Source organism: Labeo rohita, chromosome 9, assembly GCF_022985175.1.
Source record: "Labeo rohita strain BAU-BD-2019 chromosome 9, IGBB_LRoh.1.0, whole genome shotgun sequence".
Taxonomy (NCBI): domain Eukaryota; kingdom Metazoa; phylum Chordata; class Actinopteri; order Cypriniformes; family Cyprinidae; genus Labeo; species Labeo rohita.
In genome coordinates, this window is record NC_066877.1 from 34,160,471 (window position 1) to 34,182,004 (window position 21,534).

The 21,534-nt window shown below is 29.8% G+C and overlaps 1 protein-coding gene across 3 annotated transcripts in view; it reads left to right on the forward strand.

Annotated features, from left to right (window-relative positions):
- Positions 1-21,534, forward strand: part of LOC127170597 (RNA-binding motif, single-stranded-interacting protein 1) — a 92,256-nt gene that overhangs the window by 53,692 nt on the left and 17,030 nt on the right. For all 3 annotated transcript variants that reach the window (XM_051118697.1, XM_051118698.1, XM_051118699.1), the window contains exons 4-9: positions 251-342; positions 9,289-9,446; positions 12,538-12,617; positions 16,593-16,708; positions 19,593-19,642; positions 21,378-21,465. In XM_051118697.1, the coding sequence (XP_050974654.1) occupies positions 251-342; positions 9,289-9,446; positions 12,538-12,617; positions 16,593-16,708; positions 19,593-19,642; positions 21,378-21,465 (584 nt within the window). The remainder of the gene's footprint in view (positions 1-250; positions 343-9,288; positions 9,447-12,537; positions 12,618-16,592; positions 16,709-19,592; positions 19,643-21,377; positions 21,466-21,534) is intronic.

Genomic DNA, 21,534 nt, shown 5'->3' on the forward strand with positions numbered 1-21,534 from the left:
TCACTTATTATTATTATTATTATTATTATTATTTATAATTGTTTAGAAAATAATTTATTGGTATTTTATTTAACTTTGTTTTATTTTTGCTGAAATGCTGCATAAGTATTTTTTGTCGTGAGTTTCACCCTGTTACTGTCGTACACCTTCATTTTGTTCAGGTCAAAACTGTGTGTTGTCCTTCTCCAGTTATGTCTGCTTTCTCTTTGGAGGTGTATCTAAGCTGATGTTATGCTTGTCATTCTCTCAGGTTATGGCTTTGTGGACTTTGACAGCCCGGCTGCTGCTCAGAAAGCCGTCAGCGCTCTGAAGACCAGCGGAGTTCAGGCTCAGATGGCAAAGGTAAGAACACACCTGCACACACCTGTTTCTCCTGTCACCTGCAGCCAGATCCGTCTGACACGCTTCACTGAATCATGTGACGTCAGCAGACTGTGATGTCAGAGGCAGATGCTTTAGAGTGTGAGTGTGAAAGCAAGACACACCCGTACAGGTGCAGCATCCAGACGAGCCGGCTCAATGGCTGAAAGACAAACAGGAGCCAGTCACGATCACATTTCACCACTAAATCCAATAGAAAACAAATCATATTAGAAATTATAGTTTTCATAAAGTAAATAAAGACTGCCTTCTAGATGTTTTGCATTGTGACATTGACATTTCATGACAGTTAAACACATTTTATACCAAATTCTCATTATTGTAAACCATATGTATATGTTGATGAAACACTTTATTCTCGAAACATTTAAATTTTATTCTCAAAATATTTTGACTTTGTTCTTGAAATATTTCGAATTTATTCTCGAAACACTTTGACTTTTGACTTATTTTTCTTTCACTCTTCTTCTTCTTTGTCTTATTTCTTAAAAATAATAATATTAATATTCTTAAATATTATTAATTAAGTAATATTTATAATAAATATAATAATATTTATAATAAAAATATTTTAAATATGACTTTATTATGGTAATTTTGATTTTATTCTCGAAACATTTTGACTTTATTCTCGTAATTTCAGCTTTATTCTAGAAATATTTCGACTTTATTTTCACAATATTTACACTTTATTTGCGCAATATTTCAACTTCTTGTAATTTCAACTTTATTCTCGTAATTTTTACTTTATTCTTGGAATATTTCTCGTAATATTTCGACTTTATTATCAAAATATTTCAACTTAATTATAAAAACATTTTGGCTTTATTCTCATAATTTCGACTTTATTCTCGTAATCTTTTTTTTTTTTTGCACACTCACATATATATATATTATAATTATATAATAAAATTAGTTGTTGTTGTTGTTGTTGTTGTTGTTGTTGTTGTTGTTGTTATTATCTTCATCATCATCATTTGTAAAATCTTTATTGGTATTTAATTAATAATAATAATAAAAATAATTATATAATATAATAATTATTGTTATATTATCATATATATGATCATGCTAATAATAGGAATTAAAAAATGGAAACATCTGCATTTTATTTTGGTTGAATTTAGGATAAAATGCACTCAAATGTAATAAAAATAATATCATAATGCACAATTATGATTTTCTTCTGGCATTACAAATTATATTAGTATAGTGTCTGTTCTAAAAAATAACTAAATAAAAAAAATTACTGTCAGTAATGCACATTTTCAACCAAATTTATCATCATTGTAATGCAAATAAAAAAAAGAACCATGCATTATATATGTATTTGTTGTTTAGCCATTAATTTATGCTGGTTTACATAACAAACAAAAAAAAAGAACACAGAAACATTTTATTACCTGGAATTGTTTTTAAAAAATTACATTATTATTCTTTAGCTCATTATTATTATTACTATTATTATTATTAAAAACTTATGAATAATAGGAAAAATAGAAAAAAAAATCTTTAAAAATCTGCATTTGTTTTGGTAGAATTTGAAATAAAATGCACTTAGTTTTAATAAAATAATAATATAATAATGCATAACATATGTATAAAAGGCAGAGTGTTGCAATTTTGTTGCGCTTGTGTGGTTTGCATTCCTGCGCTGAAGAAAAGGAAGTAAATAATTGGAGGTCGTTATGGTGACGGCTTGTCTGAAGCCTTGACGATCAGGCCCTATAAAGCCTCGGTCAGGGTGTGTCTCATTGCACTCGCTAGTTCACGTGAACCAGGGACTCTCTAATCTAGTGAGCTACCTGCATACACAGCATTTTTAAGACTCTTCACGCCTTCCTGCCCTAGTTTTACTTCCAATTAAATTTAAGATGCTTTGTTAGACGTGCTTGGAGTTTAAATCTGGAGTTTTTTGCAAAGACAACTTATACTGACTTTAGAGATTGAGATTTAAGGTTATTGCTATAGTGTTATAGTTAAATAAAACCATAACCAAAACCATAAAAAATAAATTTTTTGTTACCTGAAGGAAAAAGAAAATATATATATATACACACACACACACAACATACACACACAACACACACACATATATATATATATATATATATGTATATATGTATATATGTATGTGTGTGTGTGCGTGTGTGTGTAATATAAATATATATATATATATATATATATATATACGTGTATATGTGTGTGTATATATATATGTGTGTGTGTATATATAAAAACACACAACAAAATTACTAAAGCTAACTAAAAATAAATAAGAATATAAAAATAAAATCAAAATATAAAATAAAATACATAAAACGTATTAACAAAAATTATAATAGTATATAAATGTTACTAAAATAGCATCAGATTTTGCATGCATAATTATTTAAATAGAAAGTGCGTAAATAAAACTCAGTTACAGAATTAGTTCGAGCAACGCAACTGGATGGAACATGGTTATCTGAAACTGTATACTGTGTTTTTATGGCTTAAAAAAATTGTTCATCTAGAAAATGTAAGTTTTGTCTTTCTTTCTTAATGCACATTGCATTAGAAATGGAGTTGCTCGGGCGAGATTCGTGCATTTGTCATGCTCTTGTTCTGACGCAGACTTCTTGGCTTGTTGTCCTTGGATGTATCTTCCTTTCACCTTGTTTATGATATAAACAGATGGTTAGACATTAATATCTCAGACAGGAAGCCCCTGGAGTAACCTGGTGACATGGCACTGTGTCTGAACCCTGCACTCTGGCTTTATTTGCAATGGAAAAACTTACTATTTTTATTTGAGTATGTACTTTATACTTCCTACTGTGCTTTAAAAGTATATAAATGTGACACACAGGACACATTATGCAACGATAAACCTTTCAAACAGTGTTATACTATATTGCTGTCATATGATTTCATTGCTTTTTAGATTCACTTTTGTCGAAAAATAGTAATTTTTTGGCATTTTATATTTAACTATTAAAATTTGCTTAAAACGTACTCCCCCCTCAGGTCATCCAAAATGTAGATGGGTTTGTTTCTTCATCATATTTGGAGAAATGTAGCATTGCATCACTTGCTCACCAGTGGATCCTATGCAGTGAATGGGTGCCGTCAGAATGAGAGTCCAAACAGCTGATAAAAACATCACAATAATCCACAAGCAATCCACACCACTCCAGTCCATCAATTAACAATTTGAGAAGTGAAAAGGTGTGTGTTTGTGAGAAACAAATTTATCATTAAAACATTTTTAAATCATTTAAAATCACTTATGGCTAAAATACAAGTTCTCTATCCATAATATTGCATTCTCCAGTGAAAAAGTGGTCTGGTCTGAATCAGGAGAGCAATATGCACAGATTAAGAACCGTTTACAAGACAAAACAGTTTTGAATGAATATGTTGAACAAAAAATGTTGGTGGATGTTGATATTAGGGCAGCAAATGATGGACTTTTTAACTCGAGCGTTATTATGGATTATGGACGCATATTTTGGCTTTTAAAGTTAAATACGCTTTAATTATGGATTTGTTTACTACAAACACACAGCTTTTGGCCTCACAAGACATTAGTTGATATTACTAGAGTGGTATGGATTACTATAGATTATTGTGATGTTTTTATCAGCTGTTTGGATTCTCATTCTGACGGCACCCATTCACTGTAGTGGATCCATTGGTGAGCAAGGGATGTAATGCTACATTTCTCAAATTTGATGAAGAAGCAAACCCATCTACATTATGGATGACCTGAGGGGGAGTACATTTTAAGCTGTTTGGACTCTGACGGCACCCATTCACTGCAGAGGATCATTTCTGGTGAACTATTTCTTTAAGGATAGGAAAATATTTGGCCGAGATACAGCTATTTGAAAATATGGAATCTGAGGGTGCAAAAAAATCAGAATATTGAGAAATCACCTTTAAAGTTGTACAAATGAAGATCTTAGCAATGCATATTAATAATCAAAAATTAGGTTGCAGTATACTGATGGCAGGAGATTTACAAAATATGTTCATGGAACATGATGTTTACTTAATATCCTAATGATTTTTGGCGTGAAAGAAAAATTGATGATTTTGACCCATACAATGTATTTTTTGGCTATTGCTACAAATATACCTGTGCTACTTAAGACTGGTTTTGTGGTCCAGGGTCACATATATATTGCAGGAATAGTTTTCCAAAAGATTTGGATGCTATTCTGAACACGGTCTTCTTACACTCTCACATATGCCCATGCATTCTCCTTCACACATATGCACTTAGTTTTTTTCTCTCACTTTCTCTCGTACCATCTGTGTCTGACACACACTTACTCCACACACATATTGTATGCTTTTTCTGTCGAAGTCACATGGTTCATGTTGAGTAAATTGTTAGCAGGTGACACGCATGCAAGCCCACACACAGATACTGATATTTGCTGCACTGCTCCTCTAGTTCATACTAGTCTAGTGCAATATTTCAGACTCGTTTTATTGAAGATTCACTTACTAATATTGTGTTTTTGTGCTGGGAATTGGTATTTGCTTTCTATTGTGATCAGCTGATAGGGATGTGCATGTGTGAAATTGCTGTAAAGGGAAAAGCTCCGCTTTTCTCAGCATCTGTACACTGATATCAGCAGTAAAGCTCTTAATGCCTGACCTGAGAGATGTAATTCAGCATTGCGTGCCTGAAGCGGCTCAGTGTCAGAACGTTCCAGCGCTGAGCTGATTTCCATGTCTGCGCAGCCTCGCTCTGTCCGGTAATCTGAGGCCAGATGCACCAGCCTGGTGTAACTTAGCCTAGGTGTAGCATGTATATTGTTTAATTTGTGACCCTGGACCACAAAACCAGTCTTAAGTAGCACGGGTATATTTTGCCAACAATACTAAAAATGATTTTTCTTTTATGGCAAAAATCATTAGGATATTAATTAAAGATCATGTTCCATGACAATATTTTGTGAATTTCCTACCGTAAATATATCAAAACTTAATTTTTGATTCATAATATGCATTGCTAAGAACTTCATTTGCACAACTTTAAAGGCAGTTTTCTCAACAGTTGTATCTCAGCTAAATATTGCCCTAATAAACCATACATCAATGGAAAGCCTATTTATTCAGCTTTCAGATGATCTATAAATCTCATTTTCAAAAAATTGACCCTTTTGACTGGTTTTGTGCTCCAGGGTCACATTTATTCTTTTTTTTTTAGAACACATTTGAATAATAGTCATAAAAATGTCATGAAATAACACAAACTGAACTGATACACGTGGAACAAATAGAACATTAGAACATTTTTGTTACTTGGATAAAAATATATATAAATAAAAAAATGTATATAACATAAATAAATAAATAAATAAATAAGGGCTGTCAAACGATTAATCACGATTAATCGCATACAAAATAAAAGTTTGGGTTTGCCTAATAAATGTGTGTGTACTGTGTGTAATTATTACGTATATATAAATACACACAAATTAATGTATATATTTAAGAGAAATATGTTATTTATGCACAAAATATTTTTATTTATATATAATATAAATTATCTAAAAATTAAAATAAATACATATACTTGTAAATATTTCTTAAATATATACATTGATGTTTGTGTTTGTGTATATATATATATATATATATATATATATAAATACACATACATACATATATATATATATATATATATATATATAAAATAATAAAAAACAAACTATATAGCCCTATTTAAAAATGACAAAAACACAATAAAATTACTAGATTTTTATGTTGCTTCACTTTAAAATAAAAACAAAAAATAAAAATAAATTAATTCCACATATTAACAATAACTATAATAGTATATCAGTGATACTAAAAAAACACTGCAGCTAATCCAGTTTAATTTTATGTAACAAAAATGTAAGTTTTATAAAGAAATTTAAAGAAAATATATATTTGTCTATAAAATGCACATATATTTTACATTTGAATTTATGTATCCAAATAATATATATTTAATATTAATAAATACTATTATAATGAATATATATATTTTATATATTTATATGCATTTGGTTGAATTGAGAAATCTTTTCTGCTCATCAAGGCTGCATTTAATTGATCAAAAACACAGTAAAAAATGTGAAATATTATTACAATTTAAAAAAAACTCTTTTCTGTGTAAATCTATGTTAAAATGTAATTTATTTCTGTGATCAAATCTGAATTTTCAGCATCATTACTTCAGTCTTCAGTGTCACACGATCCTTCAGAAATCATTCTAATATGCTGATGTGCCGTTCAAGAAGCATTTCTGATTATTATCAGTGTTGATAATGCATCCCTGCGTTTAATGCATTTTTTAAAATAAATTTCTGCATTGCAACCTTTTAAATAGGACTTCGCCTAAGGCTGCTGTAACCTGAGCGCGATGAGCAGGGGTATGTGGCTCTGGTATTAGGTTTCGGTCGGGATAAGTCTGTTTAAAACCAAGCCAGCGTTTTAGTTCTCCCTCTGGAGCAAGCCATGCACATCGTGAATTTATTTGCCGTTCAAAAAACGGCCCATAAAACACCCGCTGTTAGCTTCAACGTTTGTCCTTCGGTGTGTAGTTATGGACATTGTCATTCCTAATAGCTAATATTTTTTTAAAACATTGTGTTCGATGACTCTTTAGGATCTCCTGTTCTCTGGGCTCGACAGCTGAGCCCCGGCCCTCTCCCATTGTTCCCTAATGGCGCTATGCTGATTTTTTCTGTCAGCGTATTACTTTAGTAATCCAATCCCGCCTCTCCCTTGTCTTCTCTTTGTTCTGCTCATTTTTCCTCCATCTCTTAGGGGTGGAGATTGAACGCAGTAGGATGTTAATGAATATTAATGTAGCGGCCCTTTTGTCCCCGGGGAGAGTCTCTCTCTCTCGCTCTCTGCCTGTTTCGCTTTCCGTTTCTGCTGATGGAAGGGAAACTACGGCAGGAAATCAGTCGAGGTTTCACCGCTTGGATGGGGGGGTGGCCGAGAGCCGCATGCAAATGAGCCACTCATCAATATTAATGCTCACCCTTTATTAGCTGGAGAGTCAGGAGAGGGAGACATGCTTTCACTTTAACCTCTTTTATGAATTTAATTCACCTGTACCATGTAAGTATTTAAATATTGGCCTCATTCACAGTTTTACTCAAACCTAGTGAGTTGTCTAACTAGACAGCATTTTAGGCATTGACACAAAGCCTGTTCCAAATGGTAGGCGGCATTGCAGGTATTATTTGCAGAGATTGCAATCCTATAATGCATCAGACAGAATAAGTAAAAAAGCTTCCCAAAGATAAAATATTGTTTTTTGATATTTTTTAATATTTTGTGCATGTGTGTATATAATATTTGCAATCCCATAATGCATTAGATGAAATTAGTGGAAAAGTTTCCCAAATAAAGAATAATAAAAAAATAATTAGAATTAAAAGAACAGCATTTATCTGAAATAAAAAGCTTTTGTAACACTATACACTATACCATTCAAATCTTTGCATCAGTATAATTATTTATTTATTTATTTATTTATTTTATTTTATGGGGGAAAAAATTATATAAATTAATAGTTTTATTTAGCAAGGATGCTTTAAATTGATCAAAAGTGATGATAAAAACATTTACAGTTTTACAGAAGATTACTGTTTCAGATAAATGCTGTTCTTCTGAACTTTCTATTCATCAAAGAAACCTGAAAAAAATTCTACTCAGCTGTTTTCAACATAATTATAATAAAAATAATAATAAATGTGTTTGAGCAGTAAATCAGAAGGATCACATGACTGGAGTAATGATGCTAAAAATTCAGCTTTGAAATCACAGGAATAAATTACATTTTAAAATATATTCAAATATAAACCAGTTATTTTAAATAATAAAAATATTTCAAAATTTTACTGTTTCTGTAATTTAAATCAAATAAATGCTGGCTTGATGAGCATAGTGTAATTAAATATTATATATTCATTAATATTATAATATTATTAAATATTTATTTTAATCAACTTTAATTATTCAAATTAGACTAATATATATATATATATATATATATATATATATATATAATAGTAATTATATATATGATTAATCTTTGTTCCAAAGATATTTTGTACATTTTGATTTTTTCAATGTTTTTTTTTTTTTCTCACCCTAAGATTCCAGATTTTCAAATAGTTGTTTTTCTACCAAATATTGTGCTAACCTAACAAACCATATACAGATGGGAAGCTTATGTATTCTTTTTAATTTATCTCATTTTTTTGGTTTTTATGGTCCAGGGTCACATACATGTATGTATAAAAATGTAGTTCATTCTAACTAAAAAAAGCCTAAATTGCCTATTGTACTCTATTATACATTATTAGGACAGGGAATTTTATTGCCTGCTTGGATTCTATTTATCCTATGTTGCACTTATTAGCTCCGCCCACAGCCAAATCCTATTGGTCCAAAATCTAGTTCTGCATAACTGCATATTAAACATCAAATTCTGATTGGCTGTGATTATATTATGTATTTTGCAGACAAGCAGCTTGTCGCTTTCGAGTTTGTTGGGACATGCAGCACACTAGGTTTTGTAACAGGCCGATTATTACCTGGCAGGTGTGAATGGTCAGTGATGTCTGTTGTCAGATCCCCAGGTGTTCTTCCGTTAACTGATAAAGTGTGTATAAACTGTGACAAAACTCTGGCAGTGTGTGAATGAACTGAACGATAAGATCTGAGGTGTTTTTACAGGTGTGTGGAACCTACCTGTGCTAAAAATAACAGTAATTATTCTTCTTTACACAAATGTTCCAGGTTCAATACAAGTTAAGCTCATTGTGCTGCTATTGATCAACAGGAAAGCAAAAAGAAATGGCAAAAGTTTCACCGCTTTTGTTTCTTTTTCTCTCTCAACAGCAACAAGAGCAGGACCCCACTAACCTGTACATATCTAACCTGCCGCTGACCATGGACGAACAGGAGTTAGAGGCCATGCTGAAGCCCTTCGGACAGGTCGTTTCCACACGCATCCTACGGGACACCAACGGGGCCAGCCGAGGGGTCGGATTTGCAAGGTGAGGGTCTTATATCTGACCCCGAATCACCAGAGCAACTCTTGTTGTCATGCTATAATTCTTTGTGAAATCCCCTTCAATGTACCAGCCATGGTTCAAGACTGCAGCGTCCGTCAGGGAATCAGGCGTCCTGGAAAACCCCTGGCGTTCTGCCCGCCGCAACACAAACACTTCAGACCCTCCCATGATTCTTAGTGCCAGTCAGTTCCTTGAAAATATAGCTGTGTATCTGACATATCAACTCGGCGAAGCCAGGAAAATGAACTCTGTGAACTTCTCTTTGTGAATTTATGACAAGTAAAAACTTGATCGTACTAATCTAAGTGTTATTCTCACGCACTTAAGTGAAAAACCCCCGAAAGAAAGCTGAACTGGTTTATCTAACCGGATGAATGTGTTTCGAGAAGTAGGTTTTCAAATATCAGTGACATACATATAAAATTAAAAAGAGATTTTAATGCTGAACAATAGATATATTGACAAAATTGCAGAAAAAATCCTATTTCTACCCTCGTTTGATGACTCGATTGTACTAACATAAGGGTTATTCCTGTATATTTGAGTGAAAAAAACCCTTTAATGAAACTAATTTGTTTATTTAATTAGATAAATATGTTTCAGGATGTCAATTTTCAAATTACAGTGATAATTAAAATAATAAAAACTGTTTTTTAGTGATAAACACATAATGCATTGGCAAAACTTTGATTTTCATAGCTCTGCATATCTAAACATTCACAAAAATTTTTATTTCTACCCTCTTGATGACTTGATTGTACTAACCTAAGGGTTATTCCTGCTCGTTTTAATGAAAAACCCCTTAAATAAAACTAAATTACTTTATTTAATTAGATAAATATGTTTCAAGAAGTACATTTTCAAATTGCAATGATAGAAATATAAATAATGCCAACTGTTTTTAATGATAAACACATAATGCATCAGCAGAACTTTGATTTTCATAGCTCACATATCTAAACATTCACAAAAAAATTTAATTTCTACCCTCCTGATGACTTGATTGTACTAACTCAAGGGTTATTCCTTCTCATTTGAGTGAGAAACCCCTTAAATAAAACAAATTAATTCATTTAATTACATAGATATGTTTCAAGATGTCAATTTTCAAATTACAGTGATAGAAATATAAATAATAAAAACTGTTTTTAATTATAACCCAGAATGCATTGGCAAAACTTTGATTTTCATAGCTCACATATCTAAACATTCACAAAAAATTAAATTGTCATAGATCCACATATCTAAACATTCACGAAAATTTTAATTTTTCCCCTTTTTTGTTGGCTTGGTTGTACAATCCTGAGGGCTATTTCTGCCCACTTCAGTCAAAAACCCCTTAAATAAAACTAAATTAGTTTATTTAATCAGTTAAATATGTTTTAAGTAAATTATCAAATTGCATTGATAGAAATATAAATAATGCCAACTGTTTTTAATGATAAACAGAATGCATCGGCAGAACATTTTTTATAGCTCACATATCTAAACATTCACAAAAACTGCATATCTTGACATTCACGAAAATTTTCATTTCTACCCTCTTTTGATGACTCGATTGTACTAACATAAGGGTTATTCCTGCTTGTTTGAGTGAAAAACCCCTTACATAAAACTAAACTAGTTTATTTGATCAGATAAGAAGTAAAGTTTCAAATTACAATGATAAAACTATAAATAATAAAAACCGTTTTTAATGATAAACAGAATGCATCGGCAGAACTTTGATTTTCATAGCTCACATATCTAAACATTCACAAAAAATTGAATTTTCATAGATCTGCATATCTAAACTTTAATGAAAATTTTCATTTCTACTGTTTTGATGACTCGATTGTGCTAACATAAGGGTTATTCCTGCTCGTTTGAGTGAAAAACCCCTTAAATAGAACTAAACTAGTTTATTTAATCACATAAATATGTTTCAAGAAGTAAATTTTCTAATTACAATGATAAAAATATAAACAATAAAAACTGTTTTTAATGATAAACACAGAATGGATTGGCAAAACTTTGATTTTCGTAGCTCTGCATATCTAAACATTTACAAAAATTTTAATTTATACCCGCTTTTGATGACTTCATTGTACTAACCTAAGGGTTATTTTTGCTCTTTTAAGTCAAAAACCCCTTTAATAAAGCTAAACTAGTTTATTTAATCACATAAATATGTTTCAGGAAGTACATTTTAAAATTACAATGATAAAAATATAAACAATAAAAACTGTTTTTAATGAAAAACACAGAATGCGTTGGCAGAACTTTGATTTTCATAGCTCTGCATGTATAAACAATCACGAAAAATTCAATTTCTTCCCTCTTTTGATGACTTGATTGTACTAACCCAAGTGAAAAACTCCTTAATTTAACTCCTATTCTGATAAATATGTTTCGAGAAGTAACGGCAATCTAAACATAAATAATAAAAATTGTTTTTAATAATAAACACAAAGTATATTGGCAAAGGTTCTATTATAATGATTTTCCTGGCTCTGCGTTTCTAAACATTTATGAAAATTTCGGTTTAGTACCCCCTTTTGATGATATTCAATACAAATCTCTATTTATTCTGAAGTTGATTACAGTGCATTTGTTTGCAGTTAAAATAATCCAAGCATGTTTTCCACTCTAAATGAACTGAAGCAAGATTTATATACACGGATACAACAAAACCTGAAAACAAACAGCAATAAAACATGCATGCGAAGCTTTCTCAATGCATAAAAATGTCATGCAGAGACATTTTTAAGTGATGGCATGCATTAACCATTGAATCAGAATTTTGAACCGATTCGCTAAAATGAACAGTTTGAAATGATTCAAACTAACTCTAACTAAAGTTTAAATGAAAGATGCTATTAAAGTATCTTTGTCAGGAAAAGGAAAATAAGAAACTGGATGACCAGCCTTAAAATTAGTGCGTTGTGCTTTATTTTACGCGATGCAAAATCCCCTAGCTATTCTTCATATGACTTAATGTTTCTCAACATTGACAGCTGGTGCAGGTGATGGGAATGATGTTTAATACTCAAACCGAGAGTGTAAACCTTTAACCGGTAATATGTTTCTGTAGGATGGAGTCGACAGAGAAATGTGAAGCTGTCATCTCTCACTTCAATGGGAAATTTCTCAAAACACCAGCTGGAGTTATGGGTAAGTGTGTGTCTGTATGCTTCACATCTACTTTAACGGATCAGTTCATGAAAAAAATGAAAATATGACAGCGTTCACTCGCCCTCATGTTGTTTTTAAACCCGTATGACTTCACAAAAGAAGAGGGTAAAATTTCTGAAGGATTGCCACTTTTTCCATGTAATAGGAGTAACTAATTGAATTGTCATCTTTGGGTGAACTGTGCCTTTAATGTGTGTTTTGTTTGACGCAACGTTGTTGAGTTCGAGCACATTCATTCATTCTCTGGTAATGATTCTCCTCGGATGGGGTCTAAATGGAAACAGGCTTTCGGGCATGTGGCGCAACCGTTCAGCCATACCAAACGGCTTTCGCACGAATGTAGATTTAGACTCGCTGCACGAAATGCTGAAATTACAGAGCTAGGAGGAGCTACATGGGCATGATGCAGCTTATTGATTAGCGGAGGCTCGTTTGGGGCTCGAGTGAAAGCAATGTGTGCTAATTTTCTCTTACTGGCCTGCCGTGGCCTCTCTAAGCATTTTAATTGGATTATTAGACTGAAATAGTCTCCACTGACCATGTCAGAAAGGAAGGAAGGGGATTATATGAAGACAGCTTCCAAATTAGATGCCTGTTCTGTGGGAAAGTCATTGCGGATGGAGCCAGGAAGCCTCAGAGGGCCTTGAGATAATGCCATATAACTGGTGGAGATTTAAGCTGCGGTAGATAGAGTAAAACGATAGTTATTTGCGTGTGCAACATTGGTTAAAGTTAGAAATCATAAAATGCATGACTTGCACTTTGCAGCATTAAAAGTTGAAGTTTGCATCCCATTTTACCTGCATAATTAGATGCGTTTCTTCATAAAACATTGATATTCAGTGTGGAAAAATACAGGGTTTTATGCATCTGGGATTAGAGATGCTCCATTACTAAAACTGTGGCCGATGCTGTAATTATTTAAATGTTATGGCTGCAAGCCAGTAATTAGTAGATATTGCAAGTCTGTCTTGAAAAAGAAAAAGAAAACATAACTTGATCAAACACAATAAAAATGAAATTATGAAAACCCATTTCTACCACATAAGAAAAAACTACTTTGGTAGTAGTTAAAATTGTGAAGTAAAAGTCAAAATTACCAGATTAAAAAATCTAAATTACATTGTGACTGCTAACTCACACATGGTTGATATTGTACGTTTGTATTTAATTGTTAAAAAAGCCATAAAATATGAACATAAAACAACATAGTAAAAATACTACTTTGGATAATCATAAATATGCGTAAAATATGGCATAAAATAATCAAAATGATGAGATTCTCAGCTCATTATGAGCTAAAAAATTTTAATTCTGTCAAAAAAAATTGTCATTATAATGTGTGGCTGAATGCACCAATAAATGGAAGACATCTATCTTGAATTAAACAAAAAAACAAAAAAAAGGAAGAAGAACAACATAATTTTTCTGACATAAAATGTAACATTTGTGAGATAAAGTTAAAATCATGACAGTCTCATTTATAGTTCTGAAATAAAAAAAAAAGTCTTAATGTTGTCCAAATTATGATTTATTAATTCGTAATTATGACTTGAAATTATGGATTATGGTAACTGACAAATGGACGATTTTGTGAATATATCTTAATTTGTTTAAAAAAGACACATAACTTAATAAAAGCTTAACTTAATTAATCATAATAAAATAACTTAAAATTGTTTGTAAGTTTCCACCACAAAATAAAATCATAATAATGTTATAATAATGAGATAAATGTCATAATTATGAGATAAAAAGTCAAAAATATGCCTTTCTTAGTCAGCTATGAGGTTAATTGTCATAATTCTGTCAAAAAATCACAATTATGACAGTCAAAAAGTCAGAAATTATGACTTATTAATTGTAAATTATGATTTATAAATTCTGGATTATGATAACTGACAAATTAAAGACATATAACTTAATATAAACTGAACTTAATTAAACATAATAAAATAACTTACATTAAATGTCAATGCTTATGGTATAAACAGGTAAAATTAGGAGATAAATGTCATAATTATGAGATAAAAATCTAAATTATGACATTCCTTGTCAGTTATGAGAGAAAAATACATAATTCTGTCAAAAAGTCAATATTACGACAAACAAAAAGTCCAAATTATTACTAATGAATTTTTAATTATGAGTTATAAAGTATGGATTATGATGACAAATCAAAGATATTGTAAATACGTCTTTTAATTTGTTTAAAAAAAGACTGTAATGTAATATAAACTTAATTTAATTAAACATAATAAAATAACATAAAATTATTCTGAAGTGTTCACCACAAAAGAAAAAAAAAACTAAACTAGTAAATCACAATTTTTAAATTAAATGTTATAATTATGGCATGAAAAATGTCAAATTATGAGATAAATGTCATAATTATGAGATGAAAAGTCAGAATTATGACAGTCAAAGACACATAACTTAATATAAACTTAACTTAATTAAATATAATGAAATAACTTAAAATAATTTTTAAGTTTCCACCACAAAAGAAAATTATAAAATCATAATTATTACATTAAATGTCATAATTATGGCATGAAAAATGTCAAATTATGAGATAAATGTCATAATTATGAGATGAAAAGTCAGAATTATGACAGTCAAAGACACATAACTTAATATAAACTTAACTTAATTAAATATAATGAAATAACTTAAAATAATTTTTAAGTTTCCACCACAAAAGAAAATTATAAAATCATAATTATTACAATAAATGTCATAAATATGGCATAAAAAGGTGACATTATGAGTTAAATAGTCAAAATTATGACATTTTTAGTCAGTTATAAGATAAAATGTCATAATTCTGTCAAAAAGTCAAAATTATGACAGTCAAAAAGACACATACCTTAAAGTAAACATAACTTAATTAAACATAATAAAATAACTTAAAATTATTTAAAAGTTTCCACCACAAAATAAAATCATAAAATCATAATTATTACATTAAATGTCGTAAATATGGCATAAAATTATTAAATAAATGCCATAATTATGAGATGAAAAGTAAATATGATGACATTCCTTGTCAGTGATGAGAGAAAAAAAAAATCGTAATTCTGTCAAAAAGTCAAAATTATAACTTTTAATTCTTTGTAACTAATTAATTCATAATTATGCCTTATAAATGTTGGATTATGATAACTAACAAATGGAAGATATTGCAGATACATCATAATTTCTTTAAAAAAGACACTTTTAAACTTAACTTAATTAAACACAATAAAATAACGTAAAATTACTTTGAAGTTTCCACCACAAAAGAAAATCATAAAATCATAATTATTTCCTTTAATTGTCATAAATATGGCATAAAAAGGTAAAATTATGAAATAAATGTCATAATTATGAGATAAAAAGTCAAAATTATGACATTCCTTGTCAGTTTTGAGATAAAAAGTCATAATTCTGTCAAAATATAAACTGGTCAAAAAAGTAAACTGTTAAATCGTAATTATTACATTAAATGTCTAAATTGTGGCATAAAAAGATGAAATTATGAGATAAAAAGTCATAATTGTGACTCATATGTAAGACAAAGAGACAAAAAAATGGACAATTTGTCATAATTACACCTTTTTATCTCATAATAATTATAACTTTCTAATCTCATAATTATGATTTTCCAAAGCATTTACCTAAAATCTCCTAAAGTTAAATCTTTATCTGTCGTTATCATGTCGTAGAGGGGGAGGGGCTAAAAATGAGGCATTTGTGATGTCGTCCAAATGGAAAATTTGCTAAATGAGTTTGCTAAAATGTCTTGCAACATGTCCTTCTCTGTGTTTTCCCTCCATGTTTAATGCACTAAATAACATCTTAAGCCATTTCTGCTGTCACACTGCGATGGTTTTGGTCGAAGCGGCCGTTCAGCTCTGCTATCTATGTGTGAGCAGTCAACATCACGCTGAGAGTTCATGTGTTTGTCTGCAGCCCCGTCAGAACCCTTGCTGTGCAAGTTTGCGGACGGAGGCCAGAAGAAGCGTCAGAGTCAAAATAAATATGTGCAGAATGGACGAGCCTGGGCCAGAGACGGGGAGACCAGACTTGTGAGTACTGCTCTTTTGCTTTCGCCACCATGTTGTGTGTCTGTATCGCTTTTTGCGCTCATATATCACCTGCTGCAGTTTGTTGGTGAACACACGGACAGCAGGGGTGTGAGGGTGTGGGTGTGTTTATACAAGCTACACCAGTACAGTCATATATTATGTGAACCACAGTAGTGATACTGAGATGTGTGTGTGTGTGTGTAAACTGCTTAGTCACCTGCCATTTCCCATCATGACACTCGCTCTGTTCCAAAACCTAGTGAACTGAAATGTACCCTCATAAGTGACTGATTTGTGACGGGAGACACAAAGTGATTTCAGAGGATTTTAGTAGTGGTGTGAGAGACTAAGAAGTCTAAAAACCCATAGCACGTGCAGATGTTGAGTTAATTGTATTTATAATGAACATTTCTTTGACTTTGTCTGACATCTTGAAGTGATTTGACCTGTTTGCCTGTGATTTGATTGTTTTCTTATTTTATTCTTATTTTCTATTTCATTTTATTGATTTTATTTATTATTTATTTTTATTTTGATCAGTGTTCTTTAGGATTTAATTATTAATATTTATAATGTTTCTTTTGCTTTGTCTGCAAAACTAAAATGATTTTGTTGCAGTACATTCTGTCTGAAATGTCTTTCATTTCTGCACACCAGTATTATTATGTATGTATGTATATATATGTATATGTGTATGTATATATATATATATATATATATATATATATAAAATAAAATAAAATAAAATGAAATCCAAGGGTTTCTAATAGTTTCTAATAGTTAATTACTTAGTAATTTAATACTAATTAGTTGTTTATTTTGGGACATCCAGTAATTAAATTGTATATTGTATATTTCCAACTATTAGAAACCCTTGGATTTGATTTTATTTTATTTTATTTTATTTTTTTATTTTATTTATTGTCAAGGCAACCTTTCTAAATTTCATTTTAAATGTTATTATTTTTGTTTTATTTTATTTTTTATTTTTATTTTTATTTATTATCAAGGCAAAACTTTACAGTTTTTTTAAAGACTAGGTTTTTCATTTAATTTTTCCAACTCAGTTTTTTAGTATTTTGGGGTTTTTTTATCAGTGCTATTCATTTTTTAATTATTTATATTTATAATCAACATTTCTTTTGCTTTGTCTGCTATCTTTAAGTGATTTTGTTGCAATGCATTCTGTGTGTAAAATTTAATTATTTTTTGTAGTTTTATTTTGGGAACATCCAGTAATTAAATTAAATTAGACTAAACTCTTAGATCAATTTAATTTAGTTTTGTTTAGTTTTGTTTAGTTTAGTTTAGTTTAGTTTAGTTTAGTTTAGTTTAGTTTTGTTTTATTTTATTTTTTTTATTTTTTTTTTTCCATATCATTTTTCCAACTCTTTTTTTTTTTTTAATCAGTGCTCTTCAGGATTTATTTATTTATATTTCTAATCAACATTTATTTTGCTTTGACTGCTAAACTTAGAAACTCTTGGATTTATTTTTATTTTATTTTATTGTCAAGGCAAACTTTCTAAATTTCATTTTTAATGTTATTATTTTTATTTTATTTTATTTTTATTTATTGTCAAGGCAAAACGTAAAAGTTATTTAAAGACTAGGTTTTTCATTTCATTTTTCCTACTTTTTTTTTTTTGTATTTTTTTTATCTGTGTTATTCGTTTTTTTTAATTAGTCATATTTATAATCAACATTTCTTTTGCTTTGTTTGCTACCTTTAAGTGATTTAGTTGCAATGCATTCTGTCTAAAATGTAAGTAATTTTTGTAGTATTTCAATGCAACCTTTCAAAATTTTATTTTATTTTATTTTATTTTATTTTATTTGTCAATGCAACCTTTCTAAATTCCATTTAAGTTTTTTAAAGATTAGGTTTTTAATTTCATTTTTCCAACTTTTTTTCCAACTTTTTTTTTTCAAGTGTTCTTCGTGATTTAATTATTCATATTTACAATCAACATTTCTTTTGCTCTGTCTGCTATCTTTAAGTGATTTTGCCACAGTGAATTCTGGGATTGCAATAGATAAAAACAAAGCATTGACAGCATCCACACAAATTTTCCCTTAAAATACTGCCTGTATATTCATCTCATTAGGTTTTGGAACAGAACGAGGCACGTTCCTGTGCTCAGTGTTCAGTGTCACATGACCTTTCATTAAAAGAAAATCTGAAGGAAAATGTATCACATCAAATCACTTAATTGGGTTGATACTGTGTTGTTCCTACTGAAAATTACTTTGAACATTTTCATTTTTTCTCCTTATCATGCACAAGCCACGCAGAGAGAATGTCGTGGACGGCATGTAATTACAGCACGACGGGTTTTCTGTCACGCCAGATAATTTTATTAAACCTTATGCGGGTTTCACCGGTTTTATCCGCGCATGTCGCAGCACTCGACTGGACAGATGTGTCGGATTCTGTCCACAGCGAGAAGAAACATCTTAAAAGCTTTTCCACATGGTAAAAATGGCTGTGACAACATGAAATATTTGGCTACAAACTGAAGGGGAGAGCAGTAATGTCATTTATTTTCATGTTGATGTTATTTGACATGTACGGCAGCCCCTAAAAGACACTTGCGCCACACTAAATGACATAATTTCGTTGCATTAGGTAAAAAAATATCAAAGCAAGTCTGTATCTGTGCTGAAATCCTGCAGGAGCTTTTCTCTTCACTAACACTTTTCTTCGTCATTTTTGCTCAGTGTCTTTTAGTGGATGTATGAAGTCATTTCTTCTCAAGTTCACATGATTCACAAGCTAAAAGTGGCACAACACTTTTTGACTTCATTTTCAACACTTCAAAAGCAGCTAGGAGCTGAGCGGTGTAAGAATTATGTTTTATTTCTCTCTCTTTCTCTTTCATAGGCTGGCATGACACTCACGTACGACCCCACCACAGCTGCTATGCAAAATGGGTACGAGACAACAAGTGCTGAGAAAGAGACGATGTTATTGTAGTATTATTTATGTACTATTATAGTGTGTATTAATATTTTGAATTAACTTTTATTTTTTATATTTTCTCTTTTTATTTTAATTTTAGTTTACGTTTTAGTCATTTATGTGCTTTTTATCATTCATCATTCATGTGTTTTATTTGAGTAGTTTCAGTACTTTAGTACTACTTTAGGTTTACATTTTTTGTTTGATTGTTAATTCATTTTTTTTTATTTTTAATTTGAGTAGTTCAGTTTTTTAATGTAGTTTTAGTAATTTTAGCATTTTTTTAGGATTAGCAATTTTATTAATTTTGGGAACATTCAGTCATTTAACTGCATATTTCCAATTTTCATTGGGGTTTTTTTTTTTCAACACTGTTTCCACCCTTTGAGGGCATTTCTTCTGTAAATATTTATTTTATTTTATTTTATTTTATTTTAAATGTTTTGCTTAATAATTTTCAATTCAATTTCAATGCTGTTTTTACTTCAGGGGTATTTGTATGTAAGGGAATTATTTTATTTTATTTTATTTTATTTTATTTTATTTTACCAAAGCAATATTTATAGGTTTCTTTTATGTTTTTTAAAAGTTATAAATGTTTTGTTTAATAATTTTTTTTATATTCTATTTCAATTCTATTTCTTTCTTCAAGGGTATTTTATGTAAGGGAGTTTTTTAAAGTTATAAATGTTTTATTTAATTATTTTCAACTCTATTTTTATATAAGGAAAAATATTTTATTTTACTTTATTTTGCCAAAGCAGTATTTCTAATTTTCATTTTTTTCAAATTTTTAAAAGTTATAAATGTTTTGTTTAATTATTTTCAACTCAAAAAATCTCTCAATTTTTCTTAAAGCGTAATTTTTATTTAAGAGAATTTTTGTTTTATTTGTTTATTAGTTTTTTGTTATTTTAGATTTTATTTTAGATTTTTATTTTATTTTTTAATTTTATTTTCGCCAAAGCAATATCTATAATTTTAGTTTTTTTGGGTGTTTTTTTTTTTTTTTTTTTTTTTTTGGTTTTTAGAAGTTCAACAAGGGTTTTTTTTCTTCAGTTGTATTTTTATGTAAGGGGATTTTATTTTATTTTGTTATTTAATTTAATTTTTTTTATTTTATTGTATTGTATTTTATTTTATTTTATTTTTTCACTTTTAGTTTATTAACTTTCTTTATTAAGTTTATTAAAGTTTAAGTTTTTTGTTTTAATCTTTCCAACTCTTTTTTTATTTTATTTTATTTTTATTTTATTGTATTTTATTTTATTTTTATTTTATTGTATTTTTTTTTTTTTTTCGTTTTATTTTTTATTTTATTTTAATGTATATCAGTTAGTTGCTAAGGCAAAACATTTTTTAAAGTTGACATTTTTCATTTAATTTTTCAGATAAGAAGAACAATGTTAGTTTTAATAGTTATAGTTTACTTACTAAAACCACACCGTGGAAAGAGCATGAATATATTTAGATTCATATTGCAAATACTTGAAATGCGTAGTTCACACACATAATGAATAAAATAGTCAGTATACTTTTCAGTATGAAATGTATGAATCAAATATTTGTATATTAATGTAACAAGATATCTTAGAAGTCAGCATAATCATACTCAAGGTCATCCTGCTGCATTCATAATAATATTCATAATATTGCACAACCTCTCATACATTATTGCTTAAATATGCCGTTTTCATCTCTCTACAGATTCTATCCGACCGCCTACAGTATTACAAACAGAATGATCACACAGACCCCCATTTCTCCATACATCTCACCTGTGTCCACATACCAGGTAACATTATATCCAACTTTAATGCTTACAGACGGATCGAGGTCTCAGAAATGGATGTACAGTATCAGA